This window comes from Myotis nattereri, assembly GCF_964212035.1.
Source record: "Myotis nattereri genome assembly, chromosome: X".
Taxonomy (NCBI): domain Eukaryota; kingdom Metazoa; phylum Chordata; class Mammalia; order Chiroptera; family Vespertilionidae; genus Myotis; species Myotis nattereri.
The window spans coordinates 114,444,042-114,456,991 of NC_138078.1; the positions used below are offsets into that span (position 1 = coordinate 114,444,042).

The 12,950-nt window shown below is 43.2% G+C and overlaps 1 protein-coding gene across 1 annotated transcript in view; it reads right to left on the reverse strand.

The window, feature by feature from the left end:
- TENM1 (teneurin transmembrane protein 1) overlaps positions 1-12,950 on the reverse strand; it is a 934,848-nt gene that overhangs the window by 29,461 nt on the left and 892,437 nt on the right. Inside the window, exons 29-30 of the mRNA XM_081115196.1 lie at positions 5,458-5,630; positions 4,170-4,405 (exon numbers count right to left, since the gene is read on the reverse strand). Coding sequence (XP_080971322.1) covers positions 4,170-4,405; positions 5,458-5,630 — 409 coding nt within the window. The remainder of the gene's footprint in view (positions 1-4,169; positions 4,406-5,457; positions 5,631-12,950) is intronic.

Here is a 12,950-nt window from a genome sequence, read left to right on the forward strand (position 1 = left end):
AAAGCCAATTTACTACAGTCTCAGTTATCTGTGAGCAGAAAAATAAATAAATTGTCAGGATTTTAGATTGGTCTTTGCTTCATTTTGCGTGTAAACACAATCATCTTAGTTATTTTTGCGACTTTGTTTTGAAGTACTAAGTTTCCTGGAAAATATCCTATATAATAAAACACTAATATGCAAATAGGATGAACGTCAGAACAACTGGTCACTATGATGTGCACTGACCATCAGGGGGCAAACCCTCAATGCAGGAGCTGCCCCCTGGTGGTCAGTGCACTCCCACAGGGGGTGTGCCACTCAGCCAGAAGCCAGGTTCATGACTGGCGAGTGCAGTGGTGGTGGCGGGAGCCTCTCTCGCCTCTGCTGCAGGAGGGTGGTAAGGAGAGAGGGGTCTCAGACTGTGAGAACCCAGGACTGCGAGAGGGATGTCTGACTGCTGGCTTAGGCATACACCCCCTGAGGGGTCCTGGACTGTGGGAGGGTGCAGGCTGGGCTGAGGGACCCTCCCCATCCCCCGCCGCCCCATGCACGAATTTCATGCGCTGGACTTCTAGTATAATATATAAAGGAGACTGCAGTTCTGGAGTTTTGCTGTAATCTCACATCTCAGTTTGAAAAATCTTGTAAAGAGCTCTGGGATCCAATGCTGGGATGTCTCATATAATGGCATTATTATCCACAGACACGGCAAGGTACAATCTGGATAAAGTTCCTAAACCAGTTTGTTTTTGGTGAATGTCCAATTCTTTTACAACTGCCTCTACTGTTATCTGTATTCTAATTTCCCTATTGTCCAGGGAAATGTATTTATGGGGACAGATTGATGCAGCAGATGAGGAGATGCATGGACTGGATGTAAAAGTACTTTGCAAGGAAGATGATTCAAACACAACTCAGGTTGAGGAAAATGGATTTTTAAAATAAATGAAATTTCAGGATATTAATGTGATTTATTTCATTTAATGGAGCTGGTACAGGAGGGCTCAGAGGTAACAAATCCCTTGCCTGCTCAGGCTAAGCAGGATATCATGTTTCCTAGCAGTTTGACTCCTCCACCTTGAAGGGGACCCTGACTTTGTATAAAAAAACATAACCACTGATCACTGGAGAAAAGTAATTGTTAGAGAGGACTATCCCTTTCTGATGTTTTTCTTTCCAGCTAGAAGGTCTGGGTGGATGTGATAGGTAGCTTTCTCGAACATTTGATGGTCGTTATCTTACCAAGTGAGCCTTTCAATGAACCTGTAATTTTGTGCCTGAATAATTAGTGGTTCATAACCTGCTGCCCAAGCACATTTGCAAATTACAATCACACCTTTGTGTGGTTTTTCAAAGAGAATCCTCATTTGTCCCAATACAGCTGGAGTTTCTATGTTGTGTGACCATGTGAATCTGGTATTCTGTGTCAAGAGCTCTGGTACCCCGACATGCCTCACTGTGCAATGGCAGCTTTACCAGGAGAAATAAATGGTTCAGTCCAATGTCTCGAAGTACTTGAGGGCATCAGAAAGGCTTATTTTTTTCCATGTATGCTTACAATGGGTCACTGCATATTTGGCCCAGAAGAGAGAAAGTTACATCTCAAGTGTCGTCAGCTTGCCCCTTGAAAGGGACACCAGAAGTGAAGGGGTACCATCTCTGGAATAATAAAGTCAGCAAGGAAAGAGAATTTGCTCTGTTAAAACTGGATCCACACCTACCTTTTGGGAACATATTTATTCCCCTAAATCAGATATGCCTATTGTAGGGATGCTAAGGCAGTGGTATAAACGAAAATAGCAGAGGATGGAGAGAGCAGGTACAAATGAACCAGTTATATAGCTTTCCTCATCCTTTTGCCACCTTCACACATTGCCGGGAGGCCAGCCAGTTGTCCCGTACCACCCAAACTTGCCAGTACATTAGAGTCGATCATTAGAGTCTTTTTTGTCAACATTGAAACAAGGACACAGGCTCTGCCAAGGTGGCTCCACTGAATGGAGCAACGATTTTTCGATGAATTATTTTAAGGAGCATGGCAACACAGCATGATGTAGTGGAAAGACTGTTGTGCTACATGAAGTCTTTCATTTTAGTGCTGGCTCTGATCCTTAATAGCTGATTGACTTTGGGCAAATCACTTAACCTCTCTGGGCTTTAGTCTCTATCTATAAATTGGGAATAACAACAATTGATGGTTGTGGTGATAAAAAAAAAATCCTGGTTCTGAATGCAGTTTGTTAACTCTAAGGCACTAAACATAAGTAAATGATTGTTACTGTTAGATTTCTAGAGGCATGCACAGTAACACCACCTAGCCAATAAGGGTCTCCAGTCTCCAGTACTAGGACCTCAGGAAGCGCCCCAGAGGTCATATAGAGAAGAAGGCCCTGAATTTGTTGCCCTCATAAGCCATTGCACAAATCCACTCAACTCTACCACATGTCAACTATAAATAGTATTAACTAAATAACACTTCATTCTATTCCTTAACAGGAAAGAGCTCCCAAATGTTTTATAACCATTAGTTTCTCAACAGTAAGAACAATTTGGGATATGAGGTGTAAATTACAGTTTCTAGTCTCTATCATCTGTATACATGGAGGGGGAAAAAATAGGGTTGGTTATCTTAGAACATGGAAAATCCCACTGTATAGGATGGACTATCCTAAAGAATGGAAAATGCCAGTCAGATAGTGTATGATTTTGTTCACAATGTTTTATCGAGGCTATACACAGGGGGAGGCACTAAGAGATCACTTATTCAATATTATTTTCTATTTTGAATCCATGAGGTTGATAAGCTGTATGTAGATAATTCTTTTCTCTAGTATAACACTTAACATTTCACAGGTGAAGAAAATAAAGTCCTTTCTAAAGTCACTTGTAAAATTGGGTAGCAAGGCCAGGTCATCTAACTTTATCCAGGAGAATGCCATTTCTAGAACCCTAATAGAAACCCTCACTGCTACTCACACAGAGAAGTCCGACTATTTGGATTGGTTTCACTTCTCAAGTCAGTGGCATATCCGGTAAATATTCTTCTAGGGACCAGTCAATAGAATCAGAACATACAAATTGACTTGTGCATGTAGACAACTTTAGCGCTGTTCCAAAAAACACCCTTGAAGTCTGTGTCTTGGTGTCACCAATAGAATTGATTGGAAAGCGAGCACTGTCATAAATTATTTTGTCCCTATCAAGCCATGAGATTACTTTGACTGCTTCTCACTGGAATTGGGTGGTTGTTTATTGTTGCATTTCCACAGTTTAAAGGTTACCAGATTTTCTCTCTGAGTGAATTTTTACTGTGAGTGAAGAAAATGCAAGCAATCCAGGTGTCCTGCGCATGACACAGGTGCTCAAGGCAGGCCTAGCCTCAATAGTGAGTGATTATTTCCCTCAGGCTGGCAGTTGCTTTGGGGCTGATATTGAATGTTACTATATTTGGAAAGTTGGTCACATCATCCTAACATTGGTGTTTCAGAAGGGACAGGCAGACAGCTCTGTGGTGTTTGTAGGGTTTGTGCTCTGCAGAAAGGCAACTGGGACCGAGAGAGCTCTGGTTAACAGTGGTGAACTGTGCTTGGTAAGTACTCAAAAACTCCCAAATCTTTCATTTTCCCCAGGCAGCTCTCTCTGAGCACAACTCGCCCAACCTCAGTATTAGTCCTTTACCCCTCTGGCTCTTCATATGTGTGTATTCATGGCAGTGATATCACTCACTGACTTTTTCTTTTATCTCACCTTTGTCCAAATGTCGCCTTGTGTCTCTCATCCTTCTGTGTGTACCTGCCTGGTCTTTCCAAATAAAGTATAAACTATACAAAAATGGAAACTGGGTCAATCTGATGGGCCTGACAACCATCTCTAGGGCATGCCATGAGGGATTCTGGAGAGCCACCTGATGAAACACATTTCTCCACCCAGCCTTTCTTGGTGCCTGAAATTGCTACTATTAGAGCACTTTAGCTGGCTAATGACAAGGAAAGCTCCTATTAGAATGTTCATTTAAGGATCCTGAACCATTATCAGCCAGCCATTAGCACCCCCTCTTGAATCAGTACTTCATATAAGTCAGTCACCTACATGAGCTTTGGAGAAATAGGACTTCAGATTAGGAAGGCTCTGCAATTTTCAAACTTTCAAAGGGAAAGTTCTATATCTTCTATAAGGTCAAGCCTTACCCTCAGTCTCCTTTCAAAAGCTGAAACATTGCCTTTGTTTTGCTCCTTCCGCTGCCGCCACTCAATGAGGTTTGCGTTGTGCTCTCCGGGCAGTGAGATGTTGCATTTGCCCAGGGTGGGGTTGACCGCCCCGGCCAGGATGTGAGGCTCTGAGCTGAGGCTGATCTCCATCCCACTGGCAAAGGTGACACGTAGGGAGCCATCTGGACTCACCCGATATGTACTTTGGGTATTTTCTGTAGGCAGAGGAACAAAGGAGGGAGGGGGAAAGGGGAGGAAAGGGAAGCATAGGAAGCAGAGGAGAGACAAGCTTAGCTTTAGGAGGCAAGTCTGGGAAGGGTTGAACAGGTGGGGCGCTGTGGACCCCAACTGCCTTCTGGGCTAGACAACCACTCTGACAGGCAGATGTGCCCTCTGTCCATTTGGGTCTTGTTATTTTCACAGCTGGGGTAGTTTGTTCCTTGGATAAAAGACTCCTACCTAATACTGCAGGCTATTTTTTTTCTCTGTCTCATTTTTAAAGAATTCCCTAGCAAACTCCCTTTCTGACTTGATAGATCAGCCTCCACAGTTTGATATGCTGGGAGCTAGCATGAGAAGAGTATCAAGTTCAACTTAGCATCCTTACTGCCTGGGGAAACCCGCACAGTTGCTGTACCTGACAAAACAATAACACTGACAAAGGTTGCCACCAATCCCTTTTGAGTGTATCTGAATGTTGAACAGTTCTGTGTCTGGCCTAACAACCAAATCATTCTTTAATGACTGGACAGAGAGAAATAGTTTGTGTATCCATTTCCCATTTAGCTTCCAACACATTCCTTCCAAGTCCATCCTCCTTCCTCCCCCCTCCCCCCTTAAACAGAATGAGCTTTTAATTTTCCCATTTCTCTTATATTCTTGCTCAGTGTGTATCCTAATTCATCCTTTTTATTCCCCCATGTCAGCATGGATCTTGAATGCTAATATCAGATAGGACACAGACTCCATTTCTTTACCATAACCCCTTCCGTGCCCGAAAGAGCTTAATGCACTGCTAGGTGCTGCAAAATGACTTGACAGAAGAGAGGATTTGGCAAAGATGTAAACTCATGACTCCCACAGAGATGTGGCTCAAGGTTGCTATGTGAATCTGTGAAAAGGGTGATTTTGTCTGGGTTTCAGCTTCCAGAGCTTAAAAATAGGGAGACAATGCCATCTTCTCAGACGGAAGTGAATTCTATGTATTAGAAGGGTAGAAGTTAAGATAGGTGCTATTACAGTCAGGGGAAGTTAGAAATAGTCTTACCTTGTTTTAAAATATAGATGGTAGTAGTTGCTGTCAAGTTGGTTGACATGAGGACATTTTCATGGTTGGAAGTATCCAGCTCCACTTTTGTCAGCTTCTCCAGGTCACTGTGGAAGCTGCTGACTTCTCCAGTGGGAAATGTTGCATTGGTCAGATGTCCCTCGAGGTCATACCTGAGGAATGGAACCAATGCCAACTTTGAAGCCTCTTGGCAGTGATAACAGACCTTTGCAAAATAAAAATCACTTGGCAGTTTAACTTTGAGTGATAACAAGTATTATTAACCTTGTTCAATACGAAGAAAAATGTCAGAGGGATGATTAATCAAACGAAGGTATTTTTGCAGCTTCTGAATTCTTGATGACTTCCTTGAACTGTGCTGCTTTACAGAAAAAATATGTCTGGTAATGAATCACCAGGGTGGAAAACTGATTTATGAATCATGTCCCTCTGTGTGTAATGTTGCAGGGCAGCTTCCCTTTTGCGATTTGGGTTGATCCCATTAGATGTGATGGATGACAGAACCCAGCAGAGGGTGCTGTTGGCAAAGGAAACAGAGGCACAAACGAGGGCCCAAAGCCTGAGAAGGCCAATAAACTGACTTTGCATTGTAATAGGAAAATTTTATTTGCTGCCGTTTAAGTTGCCAATTTGAAATGAATGAATCATTCTTCCAACAAAATGAACAAGCACAGAAGATAATGGAAGCATGTTCATTAGAACATTATGGAGCCCCCTGATCTCAGTGTCACTTAATTTTTTTAGCTTTTTAGAGTATAGCACATAATGTGTTGTAATTTGCTTATATGAGTAGGAGAAAAAAATAATTACCTGGGATAATAGGCAATAACCTATATCTAGAAATATAATCTAGTGAGTTTACTTTTAAAAAAACACACACACACACCATCAAAATTATTGGCAATCTCACTGTCCTCCAAATGAAAACTGCTTCCCTGAAGGCTTTTGATGTGGAGCTGTTCTTTTATTGCCAATAGAACCATGAAAAATAAACACTTCATTAAAAGTAAAGGCATGCACTTGGAAACCCATTACTGTTTTCTTTTCAAGCTGAAAATTACAAAATATTTAAGCACTTTTATAATGTTAAACAATTATATTCTTTTTACCCAAAGTGAACAGGATACAGCCTGGACACAATGGTGGAGTCTGGCTCTGCTACCTCATCCCCCAACCACTATGCAAAAGGATATAGTGATTCAGTGTTAATACACTGGGTTTCAAGAACTCAGCCTAGATAGTTGCTCAAATTTTTAAACCTAGACTAGTTTTTGGTAGGTTTGGGAAAAGGGGCTGGACTTTATTTTATCAGATAGACCTGAACTTGAGGGTATACACAATACCACTTCCCTCAAGTTCAGTTCTGTGTGGACAGAGCATGTGTGCACACATATACACCCTATCATTTAAAACAGTCATGTAACTCTGGATGGTGTGGTTCAGTTGGTTAAGCGTCATCCTGTGCACCAAAAGGTGGTAGGTTCAATCCCTAGTCAGGGCACATGCAAGAGGCAACTGGTTAGTGTTTCTCTCTTGCATCGACGTTTCTCTCTCTCTCTCTCTCTCTCTCTCTCTCTCTCTCTCTCCCCTTCCTCTCTCTAAAATTAAAAAAACCAAAACCTAGTCGTGTATGAAAATAAAAAAAATCAAATAGGTCATTTGACATCATAGATATGTGAAGCCCTAGTTGGTTTAATTGGATGTGCCCTTTATTTAAATGGATTTCAGACAAAACGGTTGTTGGTATCTTGCTGCTATACAGCTAAGGCCACATTATCAAGGAAAGACCAAAAGGTGCTGCTTGTGCCTGAGGTTAATGGCAAAATCCTCCTGCTTGTTCAGCCTGTTTATTTTTTTTTAAATATATTTTTATTGATTCCAGAGAGGAAGGGAAAGGGAGAGAGCAATAGAAACATCAATGATGAGAGAGAATCATTGATCAGCTGCCTTCTGCACACCCCACACCAGATTGAGCCTGCAACCTGAGCATATGCCCTGACCAGGAATCGAACTGTGATCTCCTGGTTCATAGGTCGATGCTCAACCACTGAACCATGCTGTGGTTGAGGCTGGCTGGGCATGACTCAGCCTGTTTGCCCATGATCTGCTTTAGGGCTCTGTGGCTACAAGAAGCAAGTCCTTGATGAGAAAGGGGCATGGAAGAGCTTGAACACCTAGCATAGCCAAATCTTGTCTGCCTGGCCTTCCTTCTAGGATAAGAAAACGATGTCCAGCCTTGAATTCTCCCAAGGTTCTGAGCTGCTTTTCCCTGGAGGGAGGAGTTTGGAGGCAGCAGATAAAAGGGAGCTGCTGCAGGCCTGCCTCATGAGGGAGACTGTGGCCTCGCTGCCTGGATTACCTAAGCAGTTTTTCTGTTTCACAACCATCACCAGCACCTCTGGTTTCCCTTTCCTAATTTCTAAGGGGTTCCCTCACCTCACCTTTGGCAAGGTCATTCTTCATTATTTCTCCAGTAAATTTGACCTAAGATGCTATGCATGCAGGTTCCCACTGGGCTTTGCAGCTGGGGGCCGTTTCCCAGTCACTCAGCCCCTTGTTTTAAAGCAAGATTTCATCTAAAAGTGAGGGCTGTGGTTGGGTTCACTCCTCAGGGCTAAGACCAGATGCCAATGGAGTCATCCATGAGCAAAGGTACAAGGGCCAAACACCCCAACAGACCTTAGCCGTGGCCTGTGGATAAATCTGGTTTCCCACCCTCTGCCCCAAACACCTTTTAAGCTCAGTCACAGGTGCTCTTTATCTGAGATTATACATTTTAAAGCTTATTTCCAAGAGCACAGCCACATTCCTACATATTCTGTTTCCATGCCCACCCTCCAAATTGACAAGAGTATATTCAGAAAGGAAAGCTAAATACTCCTGGGTAAAACTGTAATTACTCGGAGAGATCTAGCTGGGAGGCTGCTGCCTGACCTTTTTCTGGTGAGGGAGGCAATGGTGTGAGGATCAGGTGGAATTTTTCACAGTCCTGCCCGGTCACTGGGGAGCTAAAAAGTTATATTGCCTGATTTCATTGCTGTGGCTGGACAGGCATCCTTATTTGAGAGTGCACATTTGACTTTAACTCTATCATAAACAAAGTACGCTACCTTGAGGGCATTCTGCTAACTGAAATAAGTTAGAAAAGGACAAAATACTTATGATCTAAGTTATATGTGGAATCTAAAAAATACCCCCAAATAAAAAAATATGTACACACCAAACTCAGCTAAAGAGAGCAGATTTGTAGTAACTAGAGGTGGGGGCTAGGGATGGGGAAATGGAAGAAGATGGTCAAAAGGTGCAAACTTCCAGTTATAAGATAAGTCATGCCTTGGCCGGGTAGCTCAGTTAGTTGGAGCATCGTCCTGTACACCAAAAGGTGGCAGGTTTGATTGCCAGTCAGGACACATACCCAGGTTTTGGGTTCAATCCTCAGTTGGGGCACGTGAGGGAGGCAACCGATTGATATTCCTCTCACCTCTCTCTCTCTCTCCCTCCCTCTCTCTCTCTCTCTCTCTCTCTCTCTCTCTCTCAATCAATAACAATATATCCTAGGGTAAGGATTACAAAAAAGATAAATAAGTCATGGGGATGTAATGTAGAACATGATGACTGTATAGTATATATATGAAAGTTGCTAAGAGAGTAAATCCTAAAAGTTTTCATCAGGAGGAACCAAAATCATTTTGTTTTCTTTTCTTTTTCTTTTTGTATCTGTATAAGATGATGAATATTAGCTAAACTTATTGTGGTAGTCATTTCATAATAAATGTAAGTCAAGTAATGCTGTATGCCTGAAAATTATACAATACTTGTATGTCAATTATATCACAAAACTGAAGGAAAACAAATTTTAAAAACCCAAAGCCATCTATTCCTCAACACACTCATGTGCCCCAATTCTGCTAGTCACAGTCAAAGCAATTGCAGTATGGTGCCACTCATGTGCTCAATAGTTTATATGGCCCCTGGTCAAAACATACAGACCCACCTCTCTTCTTTGGGGTTACTTCCAAAGTAAAAGTGACTGGCAGATCCCACAACTTTGGAAAGATTGCTCAAAAGTAGATAAGAAATGATGGTAGCCTTTGATTTCCTATGGCTTGCTTGAGGTACTCCCCACCCCATGATGGGGGAATGCGTGTTTCCAGATGGAATGTCTGAGACAAGTTTAATCAAAATCTCCTATGCTGTGCGTTTCCCTTTGGTACTTTCATCCTTTGGTGCAGAGAGTAAATACAAGCCAATATGCTGCTACTGATCCCCTTGGGATGCAACATAGTAGCTATCTGCTCCTGCACCCCAGCAGAAAGTTGCACTCACTTAACCAGGTCTATAAATTCTGGTTAGTAAATTGTGCCATCAGGCAATGACCGTGGCCTTCATAGGTTTCAGAAGTGGGTTTGGTAAGAGGAGATGCCATCAAATTGTCCCTTTCTGTTCTGATTTTAGAGAGTTCCACTGTGTGTATGCACACACGTGTCCCCATGAAGCAAAAGCATCTGTAAAGGAAATTCAGAACTCATTCTTGTCCTTGAGGAGCATACAGTTTAGTTGGGGAGATGAGATTTATATATTATGATAAGTATATTGGGTCTGGTATTTTCTCATAAGGGATAGTCTGTCCTTTTCCTTGAGGACAATTGAAGCCAGAGCTAACCCATGCAGAGAAAAAACTAGAAGCTCCTTCACCTTTGCTTTCAGGAAAATATTGAATATTACAGAAGAAAAATTCATTACTTATTTTTAAAAATGGAAACAGACCCTCTTTACCCCCTCATGCCAGAAACCTGAGCAACCTAATAAGCATTCTTTCAGAAATACTGGGTTCCCTTTCCTCACAAATAACTTCATTTGGCTTCCTATGATTCAACTCCAAGTCCATAATGCCCTTCTATCTTCATTTGTGGCAGATAAGATACACACACGACTCATTCTAATGTCAGAATATTGCTGTGTACTTCTGTAAACAAGGCACTGGGCTAAGCAGAACAGGAGAAGGAAGTGGTATCTGAATCCTGGAAGGGAGGTAGAGCTCAATCCCTTGCTAGGTAGAGATTGGGGAGGGAGGAAGGCATTCCAGAGGTCATGACATGAAGTAAAGCACACAGGTGGGTGTGATGTCCATTGAAGGGACGGGGTAGCAGAAGCACAACATTCCTCTAGGAGGGAAGTGGGGGGTAAGGGTGGAAAAGCATGTTGGAATCGGAGTACCAGACTCTGGAGGAAAGCAGGTAGTCAGTAGGCAATAGAGAGACTTTCAGGGGGAGAACAGGATGATTCAAGCAGGGGAGTTATGAAGCAGGAAGCCTGTTGGGAGGCTGCAGCCTCAGTCTGTGTAAGAGAAGATGGTGGATTTTTATTTTTGCCTTTATTAAATATATTGTGATTGCCCATTATTGGGACTTGTTTTTCTTTGTAAACTCTTACATTATTAGAGGGAGGGAACAGTGTCTCATTCATCTCTGTATTCTCAGGTCTGGCACAGAGAAGATTGGCACTATACTTGTTGAATAAGTGCAATAAAAGAGGCTACTAGTGGAAATGGAGAGGATGGGGTGGATATGAGAGTCAGTGTGGTTAGAGAATAGATAGAGCCATCTATGGTGGTGTTGAGAGGCCAGGCTCAACTTACATAGATGCCCTGTGGCACGCAGCTAATCTTCCCCACCAGCCTCTGAAAGCTTTTTTGGCCAGCAGCCTCTCTTCCTCCTGTTCACTCCCTGTCTCTATTGCAATTTTCCCTAGCATGACCCACCACAATTCTGTCTGCCCATTCTTGCTCCTTACCAAGGGCACAAAGCACAAAGAGAGGTGACTGTGCAAAGGTGTTGTCTGTCTCTGGAGATTGTAAGTAACAGTTGGTCACTCTAGGTTTGCCTTACTTAATCGAAATCCTTTGCCCACCAGGAGGCAGGGGGCTGGACCACATGGTGCCTTAGTCCCCTCCCTACTCTGAGATTCTAGAAAGCATTGGAAACATTCTGATGTGTTTGGACTATTCATTTACATAACCAGTTCTGCATGGGACTCACATCCTATGCCTAGGCAAATATCTCATCCGGAGACATGGCTTCTTTACCTTATGCCCCTCCCCAGCCCCCTTTTAATCTTATCGTGGAGGAGGGAGAATTCCTCATTAGCCATCGTCCATAAAACTGAGCATTTGTAAAACAGTCTAGAGCTATAATGAAGGCTTCTCCAAGTTGTCAGTGAATGGCATTATTTTTTGGGGGTTTGGGACAGGGGTGGGGAATATGCTAACAAAGTTCAGAAACAGAGAGAACAGAAGACCAGGGGTTAAGAGATCATGTAAATGCACAGTCTCTTTCGAGTGCTGGGCTCCCACAAAGGGCAAGGGCCTGAGAAACTGTCAGCTCAGTCGGGACCCGCAGCAGCGCCACAACTGATGCTTTTGGCCTTGTTCTGGGACCTTTTCAGGTTAGTATAGCAGATGCCTTTGCCAGGGCACTGCTTGAGAAACAAACAAGGGCATCCTGGATACTTTTGCAGCTTCAGGGGCAAAGACGGCTTGCCTGCCATGTGAGTAGCTGGGCCCCTCCCTCAGGCTTCAACTGTGGCAGGGTCATTGCAATTAGGAGCCCGACAACCCCTCAGGCCAGAACCCCTGTCTCCTTCAGCCAATACGCCTGCCTTGACAGTCACCTCCCTGTTAGCAGTTTCTCTGTGGTCAGCTTTTCCCCTGACACTCAGGACATTTAGGGGCAGTCAAGCATCAAGTACTAATACTTTGGGGTGTGCAATTTTGATCCTGGTCCAAGTCAAACGGAATTATGAAAATCAATGGACTATTTAAACAGCATCGCACGACACAAGACAAGTCCACATTCTACCACTGCACAAGATGCATTTTAAAATACCATGTGGATTATGCAATGTTCACAGTCATCTGTGTCATTTCTCCTCTCCATCGCTGAGGATCATGGAAAGTTGAATGGATTACTGCTTTAGCTACCTCTCTATAGCCGCCCTGCATCCTGCCAAATTTTGCTTCTGTTTCTCTTTTTCTGTGTCTCATCTCAGAATAGAAATTCTATTTCTACCTCGGCAAACCATTTGTCCCCTTTGGCCACAGAAGGCAGCCAGCCTCCCTCTCAACTCAGGGAAATGCTCAACTTCTTTTAGGAGGGCCTGGTGGCAGTGGCAAGGCCACCCTCTACTATGTCAGGGTGGCTCTAACACTGACTAGAATAGTAGGTCCTATTCTGTGGTCCCCAACTTCCAAAGGACAAAGTAACACTTGGAAGAGTGTTCACAGCTGGCTAACACATTGAGGATAAAAGTGAAAGGCAGTTTTTGTGCAGAGCAGACCAAAAGAAGAATTAATTACATGATGCAGGTTGGAAACTGCTCATTTCTCTACATGCAGGTAAGAAGGGGCAGTGGTTTGCCCTGGCTGGCGTGGCTCAGTTGGTTGCAGCATTGTACCATACACTGAAAGGTCATGG